Source organism: Prorops nasuta, unplaced genomic scaffold, assembly GCF_024137725.1.
Source record: "Prorops nasuta isolate Cenicafe-Biocafe unplaced genomic scaffold, Cenicafe_Pnas_1.2 PNAS00021, whole genome shotgun sequence".
NCBI classification, from domain to species: domain Eukaryota; kingdom Metazoa; phylum Arthropoda; class Insecta; order Hymenoptera; family Bethylidae; genus Prorops; species Prorops nasuta.
In genome coordinates, this window is record NW_027116818.1 from 2,276,705 (window position 1) to 2,303,706 (window position 27,002).

Below are 27,002 nucleotides of genomic sequence, written 5' to 3' on the forward strand. Positions count from 1 at the left end.
GCGAGATCCGGTCGACAACATCGCTTAATAACGCTAACGGCTCTACTATCTATCTATCTATATATATATATATATATATATATATATAGGCCAGGAAAAATGAACTTTTAGACATAATGGAGACGGTTTTATAAAACTGACAAGAGGCTTCTCTTCGGCATCTCTCGAAGCACTCGACTAAGAATTATTATCGCAGCAACGACGAAAATAGAAATCTGTTAAATATATATAACGATATTTTTCAGCTTCTCAAGCTTTCGGAAATCGAGCCAGCGATACATCTGGACAATCGCTATCGACTAATGAGGGGCGAGAAGATGATCGACGCTGATGGAAATCCCACAAAGTATCTCGGCGACGAATACGGCGTATGAACAACAAAAGTCCAAAATGGACATTCAAAAGTTTGTTTGAAACGGTCTTACCAAAATAATTCCAAAGTTTCTTATACTTGAATGACTTATAATAAAAAGGATTTACAGTCAACGTTTTTCACTTAGCTTAAAAATTTGCATAAATATTAAATTTTTTTTATGGAAGTATAAAATCCTTCCCAAGCGAGGCAAGCGGACCATGAAAAATGGATTCCCGTTCCATATTACCGTACGTAAGTTACTCTGCTATATAAATTGATGCGTTGCCAGATGAATGTTTAATACTGATTTTCGAGTAAGTATTATCTTACACCGATCACGTGTTCGGTCAAAGACGAGATATTTTCTAGTGAAAAATATTCACTCGCTCGTCACTCCCGTTCACTATTATTCCATCAAAACTGTTCACAGTTACATCCTACAGTAATTGAACAGTCTTTATTCATGAAAGAATCGCGCAGCAGCGAATCGAAAACAATTAAAAAATACGCAATATATATATATATATATATAACAGACACAAAGCAGAGAATCTCGTAAACAATTTCCTAGGTTTTCAAGCGACCCTGAAAAAAAGGAAGAAAACTTGCCTCTCGCGCAGTCTAACCAGAAGTATTAAGAGGCTCAACGGAGTCTTTATTCCTCTTGGTTTATGCCAACGACGTTTTGCGTAATCAGACCAGTCGTGAAATACAATGTCAGACCTTGTGCAGAGTTCTTCGCGTTTAACGCGTCGAGAAGTTTTTCTACGGTAATTGAAAGATCATCGAAGGTTCCTCCCAAAGTTTTTCGTTCACCACTCGAGCAGGTATCTTGGTCCAGGGGCGGTTTCGGGACTACCTTCAGGGTCGCTCGCCCTTGAGGAACGAGGAGGAAGAATAAGGAAGAAAAAGTTGCGAGGAACGACGAATGCTTTTAACCGTGACCCGTATTTTCGAGGCGTCGAGCCAATCGAAGGGCGAGAAGAAGAGAGTGACACGAGCACAATCGCAATGGACGACGGAATCGATTGGCCCACGTGACTCGGGCATTTCCGCCCTGCGACCGGCCATGAATGATCGCTCGAGCCCAACTTCGCTTTTACCCATAATTGATCGCGCCTGCGATTATTCCTTTCGTGCTGGAGACTCCCTTATCTTCTTCAACTTCCTCTCTGGAACGTGGAGAACGTTTTTTAAACAAATTAACAAATTGCCATTTCCTTATACATATATATATATATATATAGCAATCCCATAAAAATCGTGACTTCGATCTTACGCGAAGAGCTATTTTTAGATACTGAAATTTGTAAAATTCGATCGTGGAATTTAATAAAGTATCGTGTCGGTGTGTAACGTTGCTTTGTTCGATTAAAAGTAGACGCTCTTAAATGCAAATTACCCGTGGAAGGCCATTACGATTACGAATGCTCTCTTACCTCGGTGTACATTTAATTTCAGCGAGAGCCGGAGATACAGAGATATTCGATATTTGTGTAAGACTTTACTGCGCTTAGCAGCAGTCTTAATGAGAAAGTTTCCCAAAAGTAATGTGCTCTTTTTTCTTAGACAATAACGAGGTAGGTGAGAAAAGAAAGGAATGGCCAACTCTGCCTCGCAGCTGGTTTTCTAATTATCAAGCTTTACAATGAAGGCTAAAATCCATCCCACTCGTTACAACACTCTCTTTCCAAGCTTCGTGAAAATTCACTGGAGAATATGCAAAATTATGCTTTTTCTTTCCACCTTGTGGAAGACTTCTTCAACATTACTGCGACTTTACGTGTCTCGATAAGGGGACTCGAGGGAGTCTGGTTTTATTTTTATTTATCGCCAGCCACACAGTCCAATAACACCGAAGTGTGTATGAGGAATCATCCAAGGGTTTCGGGAACACTCAATGCTTCTTCTCTGAAACTTCAGCGTCGGACCAAGAAGAGTTTTGTACTTTGGCACGTGGCAGCCTGTTTCCAATAGCCAGGTGGCACTTTTACAATACCGAGAGCCAGCTGTTGCTTCTACCACGAGGCTTTTTCTTACCTAGTTTTAACTCTCGCTTCGATGTAACACGAGTTTTCCGACTTATCTTTACGTATTTTAGAGATTCGAGGCGTGGATGCCCTCGAAAAGCTATATATACATATATATATAGAAAAGAAGGAAATTTTGCCGATTAACTCGGTCAGTGGATGTAAAAAGTGTATTCTGTGGAAAATTGAACAAAATAAAATTCTTTATACTCCTAGGATCTTCTTTGGCCTTAAATCCTCAAAATTCTATAAATACAAGTTGATGAATATTATTATTATTTTTACAGAATTAATAAAAAATATGATTTTCCGATATAGATCGAAGCTTTGTTGTTCCTGATACAGCATAAAACTAGGGATAACGATGAAAGAGGACGTTTGATTGGGATACGAGGATAAGCTGGTTCACGTATTTTCAAAGTGCCATAAATAACAGGGTGCAACGTGTTCTTCGACAACACCACGTGCTCCTACAAAGAGCTTGTTCACTATTCGACAACGGCGTTCCTCCAGCAGCAGGCCACTACGACAAGACACATGGCCTCCCATAATCCTAATAACCCCTTACAAGGCTGATTTCATTTCCCGAAGAGACGATGCAGCGTTGCAGGAATCTCCTATGTGAAATTCTTCAGGCAAAATGAGTTTACGACGTATATACATGAAGAGAATTTCGTACTACGGTATATTTTATTACGACGTTGGGATCGAGAGTGGCCAAAAACTGCAGGTAGGCACGAAGTAACCCGAGGTTCTCCAATAGCACGGTTTACCAAGTTCGCCAAACCATCGGTAAACAACCGTTGTTCAGTCAGATTGAACCGACCACACCTTTGCGTGTCGAGACCCTGACGACAATTGACCGACTCGTTACTAGAACAATCAGTCTCTATACCGTTCCCTTCTCCTTTGTGTTTAAGCACAGCAATCTCGAAGAGCTCGATTGACACTGAGAAAAGAGGCGATTATCCGTAAAAGGTCAATAATATGGCGGGGGGTATTTAATTAGGGAAAACTTTGGACGGAGAAAAGTGACCGGTTTCATTGGTCAGACTGGTGAGTTTGCACAAACGTAGTTTGTATGTGACCTATTCATTACTGGAACAATCAATCTGTGTATACCATTCTACTCCTTTGTGCTTGGTAATAATAATTTCGAAGAACTTGGCAATTTAAAAGAGGATAGAGTATCTGTCAGAGGTCAACACTGATGGGATATTTAATTGGATAAAAGTTTTGGACGGAGGAAAGCGACCAGTATCCTTGGTCCAATTGCTGAGTTTGCATAAACGTAGACAAGAAAGAAGACGGAGAGAAGAGTTTGTAATTGATTCATTATTTAGAACAATCAATCTATATATATATGTATATCATTCTATTCCTTTGCACTTGGTAATAATAATGTAAAATTGAAAAAAGAACAGATCATCTATCAGAGGTCAACACTACTGTAATATTCAATTAGAAAAAAGTTTTGGAAAGAAGAAAGTGACCGATTCCCTCGATCCAACTGCTGAGTTTGTATAAACAAAGTGGAAGAGGAGAAAGAAGGAGTGTTGGTAAAAGAAAAAAAAAAATAAGAAAAACGTTGACAGTGTGCTGCAAAGTATACCCCGGACGGTAATCCTGCGAAGGATTAAAAATCTAACGGGTCGTTTATAGCGTAAAAGGGAAAGCATAGGAGGAAAGGTAGGTTCGAGGATCGTTCCCGATCGGTTCTCGAGGGAGAGAGAGTGAGAAGGGGTGAGAAGAAGCAGAGGTGAACGGGGCAGAGCTCGTTCGCGCGAGAAAGTAACTCGTTTACGTCCAGTTATATGCTCTCGAGATAACTGCAGCCAAGCAAAACCCACTTATTTTACGTCACTCGCCGTCCAACACAAATCTAACTCTTAGTCTCTCCCGAAGAGTCACAAATGATTTTCTAAAAACGCTTCTCATTCCAAACTGCAAATTTACACTGATTCACGATTAAAACAAACAATTATTTTTATTAATGAATAACGAGACAAAAGTTGACAATTGAAACACGTTCACGGTAAAACCGGAATGATCGCAAGCTGACTTAGTTCGAAGAGTGGTGGTGGGGAAGGGGAGGAAATGGTTGGAAAATTTGGGCCAACGAGTAAAAAGCTCGTTCGCGCTTGGGCCAAATGCGCTCTTTCGCTGTAGCGGCTCTCAGATATGCACGAGAGCTCAACTATGAATGGATCGCTGTATTTTAAACGAAAAGTCGAGAGCAAATGTTTGGCGAGAGATGTACGAGGTACGGGAGCACGCGAACCTCCTCCGTTCCCACAACAAAAGCCCCATTAACATTTTTATCCACCCCCACCCCACCCCCCTGCTAATAATTTATCGAAACGTTATTCGCAATAACATATCCCTAATTAACATATTATTATTATTGCTAATCGCCGTAACAAGCCTGTCATAAATTATAATTCACCGCGCACGTGTGTCGAGGAAGCTTTTTACGGCACGAACGAATTATTCCGTAGTCAAGCTGCAGCGGAGGAGCGTTGGCCCGGTGAAATTTATCAGCTGTCGATATTAATTAATAGACTCGGATGTAGCAAAGGTATAATATTTCCCGTGTATAATATTACGGGGTATGGAGGGAAAATATTTTTGGGACGTGCTCGACGCGCTCTGAAATATGACACATCGAAGTGGAGAAATTCTTTCTGTGGTGTCAAGACGAATGAGCTGGATGGATCAGGGGTGTGGGTTTAAAAATGAAAATGCTGTCATTGAACGGGAGATGGAAAGGATCGGATCGTGTACGTTCTCCACGATGGGAATACACGGCTCGTAAAAGTTCACCGAGTCCATAAAGAATCGCAGGATCGTTGCTTTCATTATTTAAGGAGACTCCGCTGGCGAATAAATCGACGCGCTATCGAGGATCTAGTGAACATGGAGATGTATATATATATATATAGTACACAGTTTATCGGCCTCTTTGAAATAATTTAGTCGCGATATTTACGTGGTTCGGAGTCTTCGCAATTTAGCAACATCACCTGGCCAGAAGAGGCTCCTTAGTCCTTGTCCACCGAGAACAACCTTTAAACTGAGGATGAAGGAAAATCCGGATAAACCCGAAGAACCGCGTCTCGACTCGGTTTTAATATGGTCGAATAGAAAAGTCACGGATTGAAAAATGGCGGAGAGGGGAAAAACTGATGATCGTTGCTCCGAGTTGAAGCAACTAATGTGGCTTGAATTCCACAGGGGGAGTTATATTGTGAATTTTGAGGATGCTGTGGGGAACTTGAAGAGGAACAGTGCAGTCCTCGTTGGAAAGTTTTAATTAGTGGATAATCTCCACTAAGGTAATAAGGTGGCGGTGGTGAGGGAGTTGCTTTAAAGAGTCAAAGTGTCTAGAGGGGGGGGGGGAGTCGAATGATTCTTTTTCCCGGTGCCAGGGAATGCTCCGCGTGGTACCGGGTTCCCCTCGAGTTACACCGACGCGTGACACGTCGTCCCGTGTTGGTGTAAGTGCTCGATGAGAGTCAGCGATACACACAGACGCAGAAAACTCGTCTGGAAGGAGATCTACGCGTATCGTGACTTTACAGATCCTCCAGACGCAACGCAGACCAGAACGAATAGATTGTAGTCGAGTGTCTGGAAGAGGATAAGCAGTTAGATGTATATATATATGTATATATGTATGTAGTATGCTATATTGCGTGGTATACAGGGTGTGAGAAAATTCCGCACGAATCCTAAAGGCGACCTTCCACGGGAGAACGCACGACATTTTGTCATTTCCCCTTTGTCCTTTTCAGAAACTCTTCAACGTCATCGAGCCAATCGCATCGAATCTAGAGCAACGGAGGTGGAGAACGCGTATTTCGTGCCAAAGCACACGGATTTCATGGATCCACGGGCGCGTAGCAGCTGCTCTCTCGCACCTGGCCAACATTTCCGTACGCGCACACATCGCAGGCCGAAGAATCGTAGGATTTCTCCCGAAACTCGCAAAGTTGGAGAACCGGGGCGGAAGAGCGCGTAATCTTGGATCGCAATATTTTCGCCAAGGTTGCGCACGACGACGACGACGACGACGACGACGACGAAAAGTGAATTCTCGGCGCGAGTGATTTTCAGAGCAATTATAAGCGAACGTTTGACGATAATTGCCTCGAGAACGGCCGGTTCCTAGAATTCCTCGGTATTTGCCGGGTTGCAAAAGCACCGCCGTCGACGTGGCTGCCACTTTCGGTAAAGACTGCGGGAAGCCTCTCCGAGCTACGGCGATATTTCAAAGAAAACGGATCTTCGAGGTAAATATGTTTAATATCTCGCATCTCTCCTTTCTCGAGAGTCCTACAACGGAGCCTGATGGGCCTTCTTCTTGCGTTCTTCAAGAGCCTCGGTTATCTTTGTCGAACAATCGGACCATTTCAAGGTCGACCAATCGGTTCGCACCGGTCAAACTCTCGCAAAAATAAATTTCACGCGAAAGTTAACTTCTCGTCGTACACACACAATAACAACATTAATGGACACCATCATGATGTAATTTCTGAACAAAGCTGAAGAAGGATCCTGACGACTTTATTCGGGCTAATATTTCTAAGTGTATGTACGGTATAAGTCATTCCGAGAAAGTGGCAGTTTGGAATATAAAGGCGAGACGCAGGAAGGGAGGAGTTGGACGACGAAGACGAAGACGAAGACACAATAGGCGCCTTCTTTCCTCTCTTATAAAGTAGTCGTTGAGTCGAAGAAACGAGCAGCGTGGTTTCGCGATTCGCGAGCTCGCTGGCCCAAGGCCGAGCATTCTTTCCCTTCGCTCTCGATTTTTGTCGGCTGCACGCTGCACTCCCCCTCCTCGCGATGCAATTTTTTCTTCCGCTCAACCAGTTTCTCTCTTTCTTCTTCGATACCGCCAGTCTCTCAAGGATGAGCGTGCAACTTTTTGTTAAATATAACCAAAGTGTTGATGGAACGGTAAATCGTAACACGCTTGGTTGACGGGAAGCTGAAAAGTTGATTTCCTTTCGCTTCTTTGCTCGACTCGTTCAAAGCTCGTCTCTTATTCCTTTTTCGGGATATATCCGACCTACATATATATATATATATATATATACCTGTCTGTACGGGGACACAATAAGAAAGAAGGCACACGCTTCCTTCCCAGACAGACAAAAGGCATTGAAAACTTGCTCCGCCATGACGATAAACTTGATTTACCAGAAATCCCACTCTTATATATATATATATATATATATATCACTCTCCTGCACGAATTCTACGGCGATTAGAAACCTCGCTGCAGAGTGTGCCGCGGTTATTGTTGAAATTCGCGCGGCGGAAGCAACGTAAATATTCGCCATGGCTGAACTTACAGAGGTGATAATTGAATCGGGCTTGACAGGAGAGGACTCCACTCTAGGATAAATATTTAATTATCGAAACTGTCCGATACTGCGAACGGAGATAAAAGGTTCAGCCGTAAATTGGACGTGTAACAATTTGACAGTGCAAAGTTGATAAGAAATTTCCTACGAATAATTGATCGACGCGTTTAATTGGAAAATCGTTGAGTTATAAGAATTCAGGTTTTTAACGTTTATTCGAGTGTAAATAATATGCTCGTGGGGAAAAAGGAAGAATCGTGGAAGAAAATTAAACGTGCTGTTTATACCTGTTCTTCTGGCCGAGGCTGCTTCGGTGTTTAATTAAAATCTGCAGAGGGAATTTAACGCGCGAGCCGGAATAAAATAGATAATTGGAATAATAGCGTTTAAAGGCGATGCCGAGGATCGTGCATCGAACCTGATTAGATTCTAGTTAAACGGCGGCGGGCCGTGCCACGCATCGGTAGCACCGAATGCTGTGCCACTTTATGAAATAGCCCTCCGGGATCCGAGAAAAAGCTCGCTTAATAAATCTTTCAACGAGAGACTGGCAAATTTATGTATTCCGCCGTCGTGATAGCGGAATTTTTTACGTGACACTCATGGAAAATAGCGCGTCGTAATTTTCATGCGAATTTCCTTTGCCCTTCGTAAACGTGGCTCGGATTTAAGTGAAAATACAAAGGACTGCGTCGGGACCAAGATGTCTTCTTCCGTCGTCCGTGTCGGCCATCGAATCAGTACCACTGTACTCTCGCATTTCCTCCTTTATTAAATTACTCGTTGGACTAGCTGCGAAATTAAATTTTCATTTATGCAAAGGTTTTTGCACTATGATTAGCTTGGAATTGAAACGAGATGTATTTATAGGACCTTTTAATTTCTTTCCCACATCTTTTTCGTTAATATTGTATTTTTTTGGGGGGGGGGGCTTTTAAAACAATGAAGTTTTTCATATTATTGATGAAACTTTTGTTATTGTGCTCTATCAATATTATTATCATTATCTTGTTCTTGGGACGGATAAAAGGTTACGTCTCGCCCGAAGCGAGCTTAAAAATGGATTTTCTGGCTTTGCGAGGCATCGAAAGAGAGTCGAGCAGCGCAACGTGGTAGTTAGTGCTACTCGAAGGGGCCCGATGCTTTTATCCAGAAGCACCCGACTCGACTCTCCACTGCGGAAAAGGAAGAGAAAAGAATAACGCGACGTGAAACAAACGAACGGTGGCGAAGAAATTCAAAACAGGAGAATGCAGCATTTACGCCAAGTGTGTCACGGTCGAATTTATACTCTTCCTCTTGACAATTGAAAAACATTGCGCATCTTTCGAATGAAATCTCAACGAAAACAACTTATTCCATTTAAATAAATCTGTGAATATTCTCAAAGAAACGAGGCTCCGTGAATTTTATTCCAATCCAGTGAAATTCGAGCCAATTAAATTTCACTCGATTCCAAAAACATTTATCGAAACAAAGTGACACGCTTCACCGTGAATTTTCCAAATAAGATTTGTTCCAACAAAATAACTTTTTCTCTCTCAGTCTACATAAATTAACGCTGATATTCGATCCCCGCGTTCCACTGACGTTTCGCAGACAATTTTACAATACGAAGCTTTCAACATTATTTATAATGTTAAACGAAAATTGATACTTTAAATTATTCAACGTGTCCAGTTATTTCAATGCAATTTTATGGCAAAAAAAACTCGTGTCCCACTAAATTTTTCAACGAGATTTCTCGGAGCGCTTTACAAGTAAATCTACAAAATTGGATATTTCTTAAAACGCACTCGTTGTGAAGCTGAATTGGTCGATCCGGAGACTCGAGATTGGATTGTCTCGTTATCCGATCGCAGCGCGTAATCAAGTGGAGACGGAATGAAAAACTGCAATGTCAAGTGTCACGTGACTTTGGAACGACGATCATGAAAGGAAGAAACATCGGGAAATAAGATTGTGCAACGCACGCTCTGTACGTGTGTGTGTGTGTGTGTGTACGTGGCTAAAACCGAGCTGGTAATTCGATGCTAGATAGAATTTCGATCGAGTCGTGTTTCCCGGTAACATTTGCGCAACTTTGCCACTCTCGATATTGTCAATCGATTAAACAACGCTGCAACAATTCTCCTGCATCGTACACGCGTTTATCGTTCCTCAACCGAGATATTACACACCTCGAGCAAAAACCAAGTTACGAGTGTAACTTACAAAAAAAAAAGTGGTATGCCATTATCATAATTTTCATCGTTATCGATGCTCGTTTAAACGCTCTAAAAATTTTATAGACACAATATCAGCAGGTTTTCCTTAATCTCCGAGCCAATGGAAAGATACGATATAAATTTTAGCACTGCTTAAAAAAAAGAAAAACAAATCGTTTTATTCCTGTTTGGTGATCAGTCATTTAGAGTCTTGCATCATTTTCCTTTTTCAATACAAAAACGCCCTTTCTTTACACACACACTCACTGGTTCTCCATAATCTCAGAGCGAATATACAAAGATACGATATAAATGTTAGTATTTAAAAAAACAAACCATTATTCCTGTTTGACGACCAATCTCTTTAGTCTTGCATCAGTTTTCTTTTCCAAACAGAAAACGCCCTTTCTTTGTACACACTCACTGGTTTTCCTATCGATTAATCGTTATAGGTAAATCGCGTGTGAGCACAGAATATACAGCAGTTATCGATACGTTTCTTGATAATAAAAAACACGAGAGCTGTGCCAGTGGGTCGTGTCACGAATTTCGAGATTAGCATTGGACGTTTTAGAAAATGTTCGTTTACAAGCCTATTACGAGCTATATCGTTACGTATATAGAATTAACGAACAGAGTGCGCTCGATGCATCGGATGAAGCTATCCTTGCGCAATGTCAGCTCGCATTGTTCTTGCTAATGCAGGCTGTGCCTCTGATACAATATAACGCTATATACCTTACTCGTACCTCTAATATGTCCAAAATTGCACACTGTAACAATCTTTCGCTTTAAATGCGTCACGCGACAATGTTACCGCACAAATTTATACATTCGCATTCGCAAATCAACTTTGCGTTTCTTTCATCAATTCCTCTGCGTTTATATTCGCACCGTTTGACAAATATAATAATAATAGAATAATACATCGTTCACCAGTATTGAAATTGAGAATCTCATTGAATAATTCGAGACTTTTTTCAACATGTTTCTATATATATATATATATATATTTTTGATCGATGTTACACCAGTGTGATAGAATTCGAGATAGCTTGGATATTTGTTCGAGAGTGGTGGTAAGGTAGGAGAGTTTTTCGGTGAAACTCGCGAGAATCGGTGAAGCTGAAGAGACCCAAGCGAGGGAATGTTGAAAAAGTGTATAAAGTTGGGCAGGAAAGCGTGTAGACGTTCCAAGGGGAAGTGCGAGTACCCCCACCAGCTTCGAGAAGCTTCGTGGTGGGGTGCGAAGCCTGACAGTGCGACCACGTGCATCGACCGAGGTCTTTGTCACTGGAAGCCACCGTGGTCGATGTCTCTTATTCTCCCCCCCCCCCCCCCCCCACTCTCCCTTTCCTGCCCCTTACAGTTTTCTCACCGAGAGTTCCTCTCCTCGCTCTCTCTCTCTCTCTCGCGCCATACTCGTCCATTTTTCCCTTTCCGCACGAAAAGAGTCACCGATCATCTCGAGTTCCTGAAAACCTGGCGAATATCCTCGTTTTTTTATACTTACGTTCGCTACTTCTCAAAAATTACTCCCCCCTCCTCTTTATCCTAATCTCTATACGTAACTAATCCGTAGATTGAATTTATTATCGTATAAACTGTTTATTTATATATCTTGATTTATTTTGTCCTTTGATCATCGAATCTCGTTAATTTACAAAAATTCTTAGACTTCTACGCCTATGAAGTAAGAAACGATTCACTTTTTACAGTATTATCTTAATTAGTCAGAATTCGCGTTAGCGAGAAAAGTGAATCAGTATGAAATTCTCGAGTACTAAGAGGGCAATTGATAAAATATTTTTCTCATGACTTATCCGAGATGCCCGATCGAAAATATTTTTAGCCAACCACAGGATTGTGTGTTTACGTATGCAAATTAATTGTTTTGTACAAAGAGAGACGCTTTCTAGAGCATTGGGCTTCCTAACAGGACAATAGGCCACTGACCTTCGCGGTGTCATCATTTGTAAACACGACAGTGTGTGGAGAGAATCTCGAGTCACGTAGTTTAATGTCTAGCATAGACACGATTTCGTTACTGACCTTGCTCGCTGGATCATAGAATCGCCTGCGGCATGGGATCGAGTTATTCGAGTCATATCCACTTGGAAGTAATTTGTAAATAACGCAAAAATAATAAAAAAATTCTTTCGCATGAAAAATAAAAGTCAAGCGAGGCATTTGATAAATTTCAAAACATTTAACAAATTTAACCATTAAAATCCACATTTACAATAAAATCCAAAACGTTAGAAATTTTTAATAAAGCTCGCATGTACTTTAAAAATTTCTCCATCAGCGTAAAAACGAAGATACGAGTGGAAAAATTGAAAATATAAAAAATAGCAGATAAGAATGTTATTATTAGTACGACACTGCTGCATCGTTGCTCTTCCGTCCATTTTTTCTTCAACTTCTCTCTCTCTCTCTCTTCACGTTCGACTGACTGGCATCGATCCGAGGGCCGGTACGCGCTTAGAAGCAACGACCGTAACTTACAGAGTTAAATTACCACGATATCGCGCAGGGCGTCTGTGCGCTTTCTTGCCAAATAAATGGCCGCTGTGCTGCCGGATTCGTACACTACGCCCGTTAATTTATGCCGCGCACACCCAGTTAGAAGCGCAAAAATTTCAATGAGACGAACGCGGCGCCCCCCCCGCGTACAACACTCCATTTCCCAACCTAACATTTCTTACTGGACCACCAACTGGCAATTTTCTCTAATCCTCGCTACGCCCACTTTTCAGTACCCACTTTCCTTCCAGTGTTCGCCGCGCGCCTGCTTCGACAATCTCGCCTTTCGACACGATACTTTTTCAACCTCAACGCTGATACGCGCTCCGCCTCCTCCTCGAATTTTCAACTGATTTTTTTTATCACAGTTATGTCACAGGATTCACCGTAATTGAAGACGCTCGAGCTTGACATGGAGATTCGAGCCAAACAAGAGCGAGATGATCACTTTTCTCGACGATTCTTCGACGACGAGTAAACGAGTCGTGCTTAAGTTTCTTTCGTTATCGTAACAGCTCGTTCGTATAGTTGCTCGGCAGAATTAAACAGCCTTCGAACGTTCGGCATTTTTAACGCAAGGCGCAGTAGGATCGATCGATTAAAACTTTGCAGGGCAATCTGATTAAAAGCTCGGACTCGCGTGCTTTGTGCTTGTTTGGTATTTTGTTTTCGCGTGGATTCTCTTTGAAGGATCATCGTGAAAAATCGTCATGGAAGTTGGTCGAGATCTATTTAGGAATCGGCGCTCCAGGATTTTATTTTTAATTTGCAGCTGGGAACACGTGCACGCGCCGCATCTTTTCGGGTGAATCGAGTCAAGGCTGAACTTATTCATCGATCACAATGAAAGTCATTGTCACTTTTCCAACGAACCAATTGAATCTGCAACGTCAGAGCGCTCTTGGAATACAAAATCATTCCATTGAGAATTTCTGTGATATTGCTAATAATGATAATGGGCGTAGGTTCGAAGGCTCAAAATTGATATAGCAATAACGGGACGGAGACGACGCGAATCAATGGAGGAATTAATCGAGATCGGCTGGTGGCCTACGAATGAAAGGCAAAGCTCGATCAGAGATGGTCGTTATGGATAATATAATTGTTGTGAAGCGTCATCGATGATCATTTCGTCACTCGAGTGACGGACGTTTATTGACATAATGCTAGTTCGAGGAGGCCTCCGTCATCGAATGTATCTCGCCACTGCAAAAAACTCCTTTTTACGTCCATTAATTTTGCAATGTCCAGAGAGATCAATTCGGAACTTTTTAGCATCGATTGCTTGCAAAAACTGAAGAGTTAAACTTGGAAGCTGTGGATTCCCTGAGGTGGTGGGCTACCGATGAACTCGTTTATCAAAGAATTCGTAGCATCGAAGGAAAATATCAATTCCTGTGGGGAAAAACGTATAATTTGGAGCGCAGGTTGATGAATGATTTATTAATTTAACGACAAAGCTGTAAAAGTGTCAAAAATTCATTTTTATGCAGATTAATTTCACAATGACTATGATCAATTTTCAGCTTATTTATCATCGATCGGTCGCAAAACTGACGACTTATAAGATTGAAATTAAATTTGCGAGGAAACATATTCGACGTGCGAGTCGATGAATGAATTATCATCTTAATGACAGATTTGTGGAACCGTCTCGTTTCGCGAGCTCCTGGCTAATTAATGAAAACACCCCAAGTACAATATTTATAGTGGTGTTTCTTGGGAGTGTCATTCTTCGTCACCGGCAGAGCAGAACGAAAAAAGTCATTAAGCCAAATCGAAGAGGAGGAAGTGGAGCGGCGATCTAATTGAATTGAGAGCCATTGGAGTCGCTCCAATTTATCTGTCTGTTTAATCTGTCCAACTGCCTCAGAGGCTTTTAGCTGACTTCGAGCACACGGCCTCCTATCCTTCCGAACGCTCGACGACAAATTTTCTTCGTGGATCATCCACGCACGTGCTTTGTTCCAGGCCTCGAGCTTTCTTCGCCTTATACGTGGACCAGGTAAAAATATTAACAGCTTTCCATGGTGATTCATCGGGCATTGTTTAAACTCGACGAATAAGTTGGAGGCTGATGTGAGAATAAATAATATTTTTAGATGGTGGATTTTAATTATACACTTTATACGCAGAATGTAAATATAAATAAATTTTGCACGGATCGATTCTAATCTTTACGAAAATATTTTAAGAAATTCCAAGTATGATAATGTCAAAATTGTCCAAGACCACTCTACGATTCTTTTATTAATTTCATTATTCTTCAACTTTATAACCAGAATTACTTCAAATCTTTATCTCAATACTCGAAGCAATAATCCAAGTTTATAAATTGACGGTTTGCTGAATCATTTTACGGCTAGAGAGATATTTATAAAAATCACGTTCTTTCCACGATTGCTGGTCAGACACGCATAGTTAACGCGAAAAATGAAAAGTAACACTTTATTGATAGAGAATGGCGTTGAAAGGATTGAAATCGAGTTGGGATTATAATGATTTATCGAGACTTTGGGCGGCGACGCTTGGAAGTGTTCGAAAGAGAGAGAGAGAGAGGGAGGGAGAAGGAGCGAGCAAGGGTGAGGTGCATCGAAAGATAACCGTAGATTCGATTTTTAGGTATGCTGTCATCGTGCGAACGATTTATTTGCCTTTCGTGCGGCTCGACACTAGTCGCGAATGCGACCGTTGTTTTCGCGTTGCCAGGGCTACGAATCCTGAGATAGAATGCGAGAGAGAGAGAGAGAGAGAGAGAGAGAGAGAGAAGGAGACAGCTGACCTAGCCTAACCAGAGGGAACCGTGGCAAACCTAGCAGACACAGGCACACGCCAGAAATCGTGTATCACTGCCCCCTGTAGCCAAACGTTCGTTACCATGGCAACCAAGAAACTTTTCACACGGAAAAATCGTCAATTTTCAGTCATCTCCAAGACTACCGGGATGTCCCTTGCCCTTTTTCAAATTTCTTCCCAATTATCTTATTTCACTCTCGAATCATCGAGAACGCGAGATCAAACGAATCTTTGTGCGAGAAAAGTGGCAAAGTTTACAAAAATCGCAATTATGCGTCTCGTCGAGTCGGGTCGAGGGAAATTTATCTAATGAAAATACGCTTAATCCTTAATCGGATGTTCCATGACGAACCGTCGAGAGAGATTGACCGTGTGTGGGAGGAAAAAGAATTATTTCGCGTATTTACGAGTGATGCAAAAACAGTTGTAATCCTGTAACAATAGTGCGCGTGTTTCGTTTAATTCTCTCGATTGATTTCTCAGTGGCGATGTGACGCACCATAGGAGGGGGGGGGGGGGGGTGGGGGGCGTACAGAAGGGAGGTGTATGAATGGAGCATTGGTAAAAGAGAAAGTTTAAAAAATGAATTACGAGTCTGATGGATTTGACGAAAATTTGTTTCGTGAAATGGCAGTATAGACGTTATACATGTATAACTAGAAACTCAATGGAGAACTCTGTCGAGAGATTAAGAATAAAGAGGTTTTTTGTTGAATTTACCACCGATGCAGACAGCATTGTAGACTATATATATATAATGGCTCGTATATTTCGGGCTCGCATAATTTTGTCGATTGATTTCTCGGGGGCGAGGTGACAAAAGCAAAAGAGGGGGGGGGGGGGACGATAGGAGCAACGTGTAGGGAGCATATCGGTAAGAGAGAGGGAGAGAGAGAGAGGGAGAGAGAGACACACACACAAAGGGGCGAGACAAAGCCTCCGGCTCCAGCAGAATGGCGTACCTTTTGCGAGAAAGGAACAGAACACACACACAGTTGCAACTGGCTACGTTACACGCACGTTCGACTCACATACACAAAGCCACCGTCGTCGCCGCAGCAGTAGCGAACGGCCACAAATCCTGGCAAAGCGAAGCAGGCGCACAGGCACGCACATTGTACACCATAATATGTATATATATATACGTATAAATACAGGCTATACCTCACTATCATTCGTCAACAAGACTTTCTAATCCAAAAAGCAGATAATATATATATATATATATATAGATCAACACACCTCTGAGACACTACGAAACAAACTCGCTATTTTCAAGAGAATCCATCACCAGCGAATACTCTTTAAACGGGAGAAAGCGATAAATAAACTTACCCGACAGCAGGGAAAGTAGTGTAAGGAAACATCCTTGTATCCGAGATATATATAGAATAATATCCTCGCAGAATGGTCCTTGGACGTTCACAAGTTCAAGGTCACGCACAGAACACCGAGAGAACGAGTCAGCGAGCATAAACAGACACAGGAATATATTCACAAATCCTCGCGGAGAGCAGCCAATGGAATTGCGCGTACGAAGAAGAAGAGGAGAGGCACAAACACAAAGCTGATCGCGAGACGTTGTCGAGACAAAGGAAAAGACGCGCGTTGCGAGAAAACTGAGCGAGTCTCGGAGCGAAGCTTCGAAAGGAAGCTTGTTTTTTTGCTGAATGTTTGGCGAAGGGGAAGAAGAAGCCTAGCTGGAGCTTCGGCGTGCATGCCGGGTCCCGAGTCGATGTTGTTGTTGTGTTTTTCCGAGAATTTGAGGTTAGCCGGCGTCGTCGCGTGTTCCGAGTAAACTGGTTGGGAAGAGCGTCCTCTCTCTCTTTTTTTCACTCTCTTCACAGCGTCTCTCTCTCTCTCTCTCTCTCTCTCTCTCTCTCGTCTCTTCAGTCAGAGTAGTCCGTAGCCTATTCGCTCGACTCAACTCGCTCGGCTTGCTCGTGCTTCTGCTGTTCTGCTGCTGCTGTGCTCAGTGCTGTGCTGCTGCTTCTCGACGTTCGCAATGTGGCAGCTGTGCGGCCGGTTGCCGAGTGGTGGGGGTAACGGCAATACAGAGTGGGATAGAGAGAGAGAGAGAGAGAGAGAGAGAGAGAGGGAGAGAACGGCTGAGTGGGATCGAGAGCGTGGGGTGCCGAAGGGATTCCGGGGTAGTGGGGCCAGGTTAGGCTAGATCCCCACCGGGACACCTGGAGGGAGAAGCGAACACACCCTTGCACACGGACCGGCGTGTCACACCTATTACAGCAGTTTATACTCTCACGATTACTCCCGGCACACGCACACAAGCTCGCGTCGTATCCTTTACCCTATACTCCTCGGCGTTGTCGTCGTATGTAGTACGTGCACGTTCGTACACGAGTCCCACGCGCCTACGAGTGTTGGTTGGCCTTTGCGCGAGCTGCAAGGATCGAACGTGCGTGTAGAGATTTATTTATACGCGATATATGCGCGTGTGTTTCTCTCTTCTTCCATATTTACGCACTGGCCCTCTGTGTGTACTTACGGATGGATTTTCTTCCCTGCGTATCGTGTGAAATTATATTTATAGATTATTTATGGTTTTTGCTTAGTCCACTGTACTGTTTTTTATGGATTTTACTTTGTCATCGATACTTGGTTTAAGTTTGTTTTGAAACGAGATATTCCGTGATTGTACGTGGCGATCTTTTCCAAGTAGTATAATTCTGTTAATTCCGAATAATAATTGATCGGTCTTCCTCGATATTTATACGCACTGTCCCTCTATGACGCTTTATGTACTCACAAATGGATTTTCTTTTCTTTGCACGACGTTAAACTGTATTTATCGATTATTTATGTTTCTCGCTTAGTATACTACACTGCTTTTTATGGATTTTATTTTATGATCGATACTTGGTTTAGAAACGCGATGTTCTCTGATTGTACATGGTGATCTTTTTAGAGAGTACTTTGATTCCACACGTAATAAAAGATCGAGTTCTTAAAGACACGGTTGGAATCCTTGGGAAAATAATCCATCTTTACCGTGCAGGATTAAAAAGCATCAGAGTTCGTCAAGAGGAACGTCCGCTCTTTCCCAGAAACTATCTCCATGAAACGATTCTTTTATTTCAGCGAATCCTGAGGTAGAATGCCTTCGGATAATATTTCAGTCGTGCACGATTGGATTTTAGCGGGCGTCGAAAAAGCGTTTCGCCGGTGGATTGTCTGGGAAAAACGCGAGGCTGCATGAATGAAGTGAAAGGGAAAACCCACGCGAGAGTAAATAGTCAATCAAGCAGATATTTCGCCAGACTGGAAGTGTCTCGAGAGGTGAGAATAGTCGAAAAAGGAGAAGCGGAGAGAGCGAGATAGGAGAATGAATGAAAAACTTGGCATATCTTCTTCGCGTGGAGTTTCGCAAGTGGCGAAGGGGGAGGAAAAGCGTGCGATATAACGCAACACACACATATATATACATACTCGAAGGAATATCGCGGAGAGTCGGAAATCTACGGATGGACACGAGCGACGGAGCGGAGACTCGGGCAAATCCTCGCACGTGCGGGATACAAAGGGATACGGATACGCGGAGCGTGGGTTTGGCCGGCGGCGACTGGCGCAGGGCAAAGCAAGAACGAGGGGGTACTCGAAAGTTACGCAAGCAAAAACACGACATAAGTATATTTATACGCGTATAGGTGACACACACCGGCTCTTCGGGAGTAAAGAAAAAAAGTAGCGAATTAAAAATACCGTGCGACCTCGATTTTAGTCCGAGGACGAATATAAACCCGTGTCTAGGGATGAATCGTTAATACGCGTATACAAGTCGCCTATATTTAGATTTAAAGACACGCTTGCAAATCGACTCTAGAGCGTCGATTCTCCCTCTCTCTTTATATCTCGCCTTTAAACCAACTTTTTAACATCTTGACAAGCTCCTATAGCCCCTTATCCATCCTAGGAGGAAGCTTTTACCGTTGGAAAACACCGGTCCGTAAATCCCTGATGCGGGAGTGGACGATAAAACAGCTGTGCGAAGAGAGGAACCCCTGTGAACCACCCTCCCCCCCCCCCCCTCCTTTATTTCTTTTCGGGTCTGCGCCAATCGCAATAAAATCTTCGTCATTTTTGGAACGGGACTCTTTGTTTTTTTTTGTGTTTCCGGCAAGGTAAACATTTCATCAAGAATATTTACAGCTTCGCCCTCAACAATTGACTACAGCAGCCGATGGATTTATTCCTACGTGAAAAATGCAGTTTGCGTTGTTCCCGTGAGTAAATTTCGCGAGCGGAAATGAAATTGCTGATAGGTTAGTTTGCTTCGGGACGAGCATCGGCTTTTCTTCAGCTTTGATTCCGGGGACTGTTGGAGCAAAGTCACTGGGTAAAGTCGCGTCGCGAAATTACCGGTGTAATTGCGGTTGTACGCGGTTGCACGTCTTGCGCACGTAGCCGCTATCTCTTTCAAGGGGACAGGTCAGGATCGGGAATTGCTGGCCGTGCTCCAAATCACTGGCCAGATTCCGAACGTACGTGCCCCGTGACCCGAGGTAAATCCACCGACCTTATTCGACCACTGTCCCGTTTCTTGCCCGCCTCTCCCCCCCCCCCCCTCCCATTCTCTTCCTCCTCCCGAGATAAAAATCAAATCCCCGCGATAACCGAATGTTTTGCTCGATGAGAACCACTGGCATCGACCGGGACCATCCTTACCGACCCTGCATTTCAGCCACAAATTATTTCCACTCGCCGCTAAATATGTAATCACCTTGCGGAATCGAGGCAAGTTGCTCGAAAACAATCGTAATCGCCTTAGCGAGATTTACCTTTTTCCGATTATACACGCGGAAAAGCCCGAGTATACTTGGAATAATTTCCATTGGTTAAAAAGTCGGATTAATTAGAACTAATTATTAGGTGGATGAGAGAAAAAGGTCCGGGGAAATGTGTCCAAAGTAGCGGAATTACGAGGGAATTTAACGTGGGACCGTGGTATGAAATTTTAGATATCGCCACGGTTTTTACATCTTTTTAAATGTGCCGTCATATATATATATATATATATAGGTACTCTCAAACGGAATAAAAAGCTTCTGCAAAATCCAGCCAAAAGCAACTGGAAAAACTCTCGTTTTGCTGTTGTAAAAAATGAGCCGGTGGAGAGCCTTAATTTTCATACAAATAGAATCCTCCGTTTCCATTAAAAAATCAAGCTTTGATTTACGTCGTAATTTATTGCGGCGATATTGTTTGCAATTTTGTGCTTGGTCAAGGGACGAGGAGGGGGGGGGGGGGTGGTTAGTCTTTGAGATAAGAAAAAATGTGCGAGGGGAAACGGAAAGGTGTGGCGTGGGTGCGAATAAACGTTGAGACTGTGGAGTGGGGGGGTATGTGGTGGGGCTTCTTTCAAGCAAGGGAGGAATGATTTCTAGGCAGATCAGCGGGGACAAAAAACGGGAAGTATTCTCTCGCTCCAAAGCGTAACTGGAGATTCTCGAGGGAGCTTACGGTCGTGGTGCTTCCGTCTATTGTAACGCCTCTCTCTCTCTTAAACACCCCCACCTATATACATCCAACTCTGTCGCTCCATAACGCCTCATCTTTCTTTCCACTCCCCCCCCCCCCCCCTCCCCTTCACGTTAACTCAATTTGCGACGAACTGCCCTGAAACTTGCTTAACTCAACCAAATTAATGGATACAATATTACTCTTAAGTTTCCTGATTCGATTCGAGAGTTTACGCTTGTGTTTAAATAACTCAGTCTATATAGCCCGGGAGAGGGGGAAGCAGGATTTTATAAATTTCAACCCCCTCGCAAACCGGTTTGATTCGTTTAAAAGTTCGTCCCGGTGCTTTAATCGCGCCGGAAGAGTTGGAAAATTCCACGGGACGAGGGTTTATCTTGGCAGGAGAGGACAATAAACTGATAAATTGATAGGCGAGTAGCCGGGGGGATTTTTCCGTGGGCGTACAGCGAAGCGAGAATGGCGACTAGTGGCAATTTGCATTCCGATAAGCGCAAGAGTCGCGATTCAGCAACCTCCGGACAGGATTGTTGGAATTTTCGAGTCGCGTGGCCGGAATGAAAACGTTTGAGTGGCGCTCGTTATTTTGCACTACTTAATGCACCCCCCTTGGATTCTGCTCGGCTTCGAGGCACGAAGCTCCACTTCGGGGCGGAAGCAAGAAAATCGTAAGGTGGTAGGAGACGGGGGGGGGGGGGGGGGAGGGGGTGCCAGCGCAGGAGAGGAAGGTGGCAAGTAGCGAAATTTATGACTGCAAGAAATTTACAGGTTCAATTTCCGCGATATTTAAATGGAACGTTAGCCCCGAGTGCTCAGAATTCGAGCCAAGTATTCCGTTAATCGTTTATCGATTCTTGCTATTATTACGGTGCATTATAATGAACCGTATAATGGGTGACGTTATCGCGATTTTACACCTGTCTCTCTCTCTCTTTCAATAATTCAGCGAGTCTGCACGAATCCTACCTAGCGATTTTTTTCTTCGCAAATTACGAGCCTCCCCCCACTACGTACACCCCTCTCGTTCCATTTATCGACGATAAATTTTCAAAACTCCGGAATGGAATTTTTTACAAACTCGCCAAACAATGCAATTCTACAGCTGAGCGTTTTTATTCGGGAAATATTATTCATACGCGTGGATGGATCGTTGGCCTGGACTGTGTGTTACGTTCTCCCAATGGAAGCGCGCGACTGTAACTTTGGGCCAAGTACGGTTCGAACCAGCCACCGATATATCCCCCTGGAATTTCATTAGTCTTACGAGCAAAATTTCCGAAGCTAATCGACGTGACTCGGCAAAACTCGTCTCGCTCCGTATCGGCTCGGGCCTTCCATTCAACGAGTCGAATCTTGTCGAGTGTGAGATTGATACAAATTGTTTCCTAGTCCGGTGTTTCCGGAGCTTCGCTGCTACTGCGTACCTTCGGCAAGACGTTTATGCTCTGTCCGAGCGAACATTTATGAGATCCTAACGCCAAATGGGATATCGATCCCCGATAATTACAGCAGTTACTTTCCAGTCGAACAAATTTACAAACTAGCAAAAATTCAGAATCACCCTTGCTTTCTGACTGCCCCTCGCCATTTCTATCGTTGCCAACTTTTTCCACTGTGCTTTACGTGCAAGCTCCGAGCTTTTGTTATTACTTCTTGCTTCTTTTTTGGTAAACTGTTTTTTCTTTTATTTTGAGATGCTCGTGACGCAATGAAGATCGGAAAAAAAGGTGGAATTAGTGTCGAGAGGGAGGGACGAGGGTTTCGCACCAACTTTCAAATGATTAAAGCAGGCACCTGCTGACAAAAGATAAAAGTCCCAAGAATTTGCTTGACACTCCTCCACATCGATGCTGGTGAAGCTTAGCGATAAAATAACGAGCATCGTGCATTTGACATAGTTTAAATGGTCAGCAACCGGAAAATCAAGTCGATTGAAAGCTAATGATGGTAAATTAAGTAACAGACATTTATGTATGCTTCGAAAAACATGTTCTCCACTCTCTCTCTCTTTCTTAGCAATAAACTAGTTTGGTAGCTTTGAATTTGGCGAAGACTGTGATTCGATTTGTAGTATCAATGGGCTTGAAGTATTTAATGATGTTAAATGAATAAATAAAATATTTGATCGAGAAAAATTCTCTGAAAAATTAAATGTTTCACTTAGTTTTAAATCCAATTAAATTTAGTTTATTCTTAATACTATTTATTATAAGTAAGTAAAGTATTTCATTCTGAATATTCGAGCCACCCTTTATTTTATTCAAATAATTTTATTATACCAGAGCGTACGCAAGATATTTCTCAGTTTTCCTTCGCGAAAACATTCCACGATATGGCAAGGTTTAATTTTAAGGATCTCTGGTATAAAAATATGGGTAAATATGTGTATTAACTGTGTGACAGGTTTTAATACCCACGCAGTAGTTTGTTTCGTGAGAATTTAGGACTATGTAACACGCATGGCAAACATTTCGCTCGCGTTGTTTTCCTAATTGGTTCCTGGGTACATGGGAAAGCAGATTAAACTTTGATATAATTTATGCAAAGCACAAGTCAAAACTGATAAATTTGGTAGGAAAAGTCGTTGGTGGGGAGAAGCTGAAGAGTATGGAAAAATTGTTTTACAGTGATAAAATGAGAGAGGTTAATAGACACAAAGAAGAACTTTCTTTGTGTATGCGATTTTAAAGGAAACTGGGAGAGATGGTGGAATATAGCAGAAGATGCATGCAATTATCAAGGTAAAAAAAAGAATACAAGCTTTCTGGAGTTTTTCTCACAGGAATAATAATTCCAGTGGTTCCACTTAAAACCTGTTATCCATTTCACAAAAGTTACACATCGATAAAACGTGGAAAATATAAGCAGCTTTGCGAAAAAAAATTGCAATTATCGTAATGGAATTAGAAAGAATTGGTCGAGAAAATCTTGTAAAACTTAGTGCTTAAAGAAGAAGAACAAAAAAAACTTAACAATAAAAGTAGGGAAGAAGAAAGAGACTTTTGGTTGTTGGATGAAGAAAGTTTAGCAGAAAAATTGCAACTAATAGTTGTAACCAGTAACAACCTCAGGCACTGTACGAGAAAACCTCACCAATGTTATTGTCAAACACAATTGAATTAATTAACAACTCTCAATCCTCCTATCTTAAAAATTATTCCACAAGCATAACTTTTGTTCTCACTTTTGATGCTTCCTTGCCTGAAAGCTATGAAAAAAAAAACTAATTGACAAAAAGCATCCTTAAAAGTTCAAAGGAGAAACGAAAAAAGTTGAAACTACAAATATTTATTCTTTGGATCTTGAAGAGAATATATAGCGAAGCAAAAGAAAATATTTGAATAGAGAAATTTAAAAATAAACGAGTAAGGAACAGTTCCATCCATCTTATAAAATATTTATAATAATCGAAAGTTAAAGGGGAGACTGTTTTATACAATAATTTTTGCACTTACACCGATAATCGATTATTTAATTTTGGAAGGACCGATTATTCACGAGTCGTAATCCATTTTCCTCGTGATTTGTATGAAAATGTAGAAGAGAACCGTGGAAGGGATCGAAGGCGAGTGTGACGTAGCTGGGTTTGGGATTGGAGTAAACGGGGGTGAGTTGATAAACGAGAAGATAAAGGTACGGCCTGGGTACTTTGTAAAAAGATCCGGGCAATGTTTTACAACGGCAAGGACTGAAAGGTGGGTCAACGCGGGGTCGGGGGTGGGATGGAGGGGGGGGGGGGGGGCGAGCTTAGGAGCTGCTCACAGGAATATCCCGAGAATTTTCGCAGTAGTGAAAGCCGGTCCGTGCCAGCCGGTACTCGTCACCGACTGGGATGCGTGCAAGAAAACGTTCCTGATCTCAGCCGCCATTTTGCGATTTACCCTTTACGATTCCACGCTATTGGCTACCCCTCCTAGTCACGAGAGGATCTCGCGAGGAGCAACAACTTTGAAATCAATCATAAGCTCGTTATAGAAATGTTTATATTTTTTTATCAATCGAATCAAAGGGAAATAACGAGGTTTGGGTCAGGCACGAGTAGAGGAGGGAGGGAGGGGGGGGGGATATCACATGAAAAATATTTCAACAAGAGGGAGAGAGGACGCGTCTAACGCAATATAAGTTTGGCGAGACGCGTTAGCAGGACTATCTCTCGTTGTGAATTTCAGGAAGGCCGGAGCAAAATATTCCATTGAAAGTTTTTCAATGCTCCCTATAGGCACACAGCCAGTTGCGTCAAAAAAAGGCCAGAGGAGTAAACTTTTTCCGGATAAATTCCTGCATCGTTCGTTCCCGCAACTAAGTCCCAGCACGAGTGGATCCCTCGGAGAAATGAGAAACGACCACGTTTAGGGTGCGTCCATTCGTCCTCTTGTTTTTCACGAGAATCTACGAGACATATTGTATCCATGTACAGAGTTAAGTTCAAAATGGAAAATATTCGGAAACAAATTGCAGGTATCCAAGCGAAATCTCGGTCTTATCGCAGAAGGAATAAAGATGAGGTGCAAAACGTGGACTGGTCGATGGACTGAAATTCACTGGCCGAAGAATGGTGGGGGGGGGGGGGGGGGGATAAAGAAAAACTGTACTATGGAGAAGTAAAGAAACAGTAAAAGGAAAAATGGGAACACACACACACACATATACCACAAACATGAAAAAATAGTTGTACGTAACATCCGGGTTAACCTGGAAATATCCGGAAGGTAAGAAAAAATAGTAGAGAGCTACAAAGATTGTTGATCTCGGCCAGGTGCGAGGATGATAAATATTTACCGGTACCATGTCCAAGGGATTTTTTTAGAGAGTGAAAAAAAATATCAGGGATTTAGCAGTGGATTAAGAGGAGGAAGTGTAGAAAAATGACGGGGAATGAAAGGAAGGTATAAAAATAGCACACGTGCGCATAGTTGCGTGCAGATTGGTCGCATTTGGAAATAGTTGGAGCGAAGGCTCTGTGTATGAGTGTGTGTGTGTGTGTGTGTGCGGTGGAGATATCACGAAAGGAAAGATCGTTACGTGGTTGGACGAGACGATACTCGGAGCGGGGGAGGATTGGGGTGGGGTGGGGGGGGGGGGGGGGAAGAAGGGGTTTCCGGAGGCCTGTGGAGTCTCTCGGGCGGCCGATAACGCGTCCTATCGATTGCAGTGGGGTGGTTGCAGGAGGATGAGGAGGAGGAGGGGGGGGGGGGGGGAGGCAGAAAAATAGGTAGGCCGAGGCAGGAGGAGGCCGCGAGAAAGCGCCATTTCACGGATAGTCCAGGAGAGCCCCGTATCGTTACCCTCTTATCGAACCAGCGGAAACAGTATTGACAGGTTGGAGAGGTCATTCGGATCCACCGCGCCATTTCAAGCCCCTCCATAAACAAAATTTACTCCACTTTCTGCAGTCGCAGAAAATCTACCACCCTCTCTGGGTCCAGCGAAGACCAACCCCTCCTATACAGCCTTCGGCACTCCCGGGACTCTCTCCGGGATTCGGTGTTCTTTCCATCGCGATAATAAGCACCTTGCTCGGAGGATCAGGGTTCTGGATCCAAATTAACCGAAAGAAAATCATCTACGTGTCGTAATGGAGTCTTTCCGAGGTTTACTTTTCCTCGCGAGCGTTGCGCAAGTGATGAGATACAGATCGAGGAAGCAGCGAGCGAGAGTCGCTGGGATTAATGGGAGGCTCGATGGTGGCTAATAACGAGCGTCGTTTTCCCATGGTTAACTGTACAAGGAGTGGAAGAGAAAGGTGTTGTCTGGTTGCACGCGCGGATCGAGCCAATTCGTGCGTATCGCGAACCGGCCAAGACGACGTTCTCAGAGATGGCCACGCCTCGTCGGTTTCCTTTTGCCCATTTCGTCACTCGCTCTCAGCCAGGTTTCACTCTACCCGTACGCCGTACCCTGCAAAAATTACCATTTCCAATTCGCGATGGCTACAAACTTCCGCGACTAATCAGAGCGCGAACATCTGTAACTTCTCCCGCCAGCATTTGCCTCGCTATTTCCCCCCTCGGGACTTTCCGCCAAACTTCTTCTTCCTTCACTGAAACAACCGTGGAATCAACGGATTTTCTCTAAATACCGTCTCTTCATGGACAAACAGACCGCGAACCATGCGCCCGTAAAATCCTCGTCTTCTTTCTTCGGCTACTCTCTATTGTTATTGTTATTATAGTTTCTTTGCAAATCCCCGCACTTTCCATCTTATTGATTTTCAGGGTTT

The 27,002-nt window shown here is 43.0% G+C and overlaps 1 protein-coding gene across 10 annotated transcripts in view; it reads right to left on the reverse strand.

Annotated features, from left to right (window-relative positions):
- Nucleotides 1-27,002, reverse strand: part of msi (musashi) — a 138,051-nt gene that overhangs the window by 41,381 nt on the left and 69,668 nt on the right. For 2 of the 10 annotated variants that reach the window (XM_066739765.1, XM_066739767.1), the window contains exon 1: nucleotides 16,622-17,530. The exons of 6 other annotated variants lie outside the window; for them this stretch is intronic. In XM_066739765.1, the coding sequence (XP_066595862.1) occupies nucleotides 16,622-16,653 (32 nt within the window). In that variant the 5' untranslated portion in view covers nucleotides 16,654-17,530. Of the gene's footprint in view, nucleotides 1-16,621; nucleotides 17,531-18,733; nucleotides 18,825-27,002 lie in introns of those variants that run through there. 2 more of the 10 variants (XM_066739766.1, XM_066739769.1) reach the window with 2 other exon arrangements.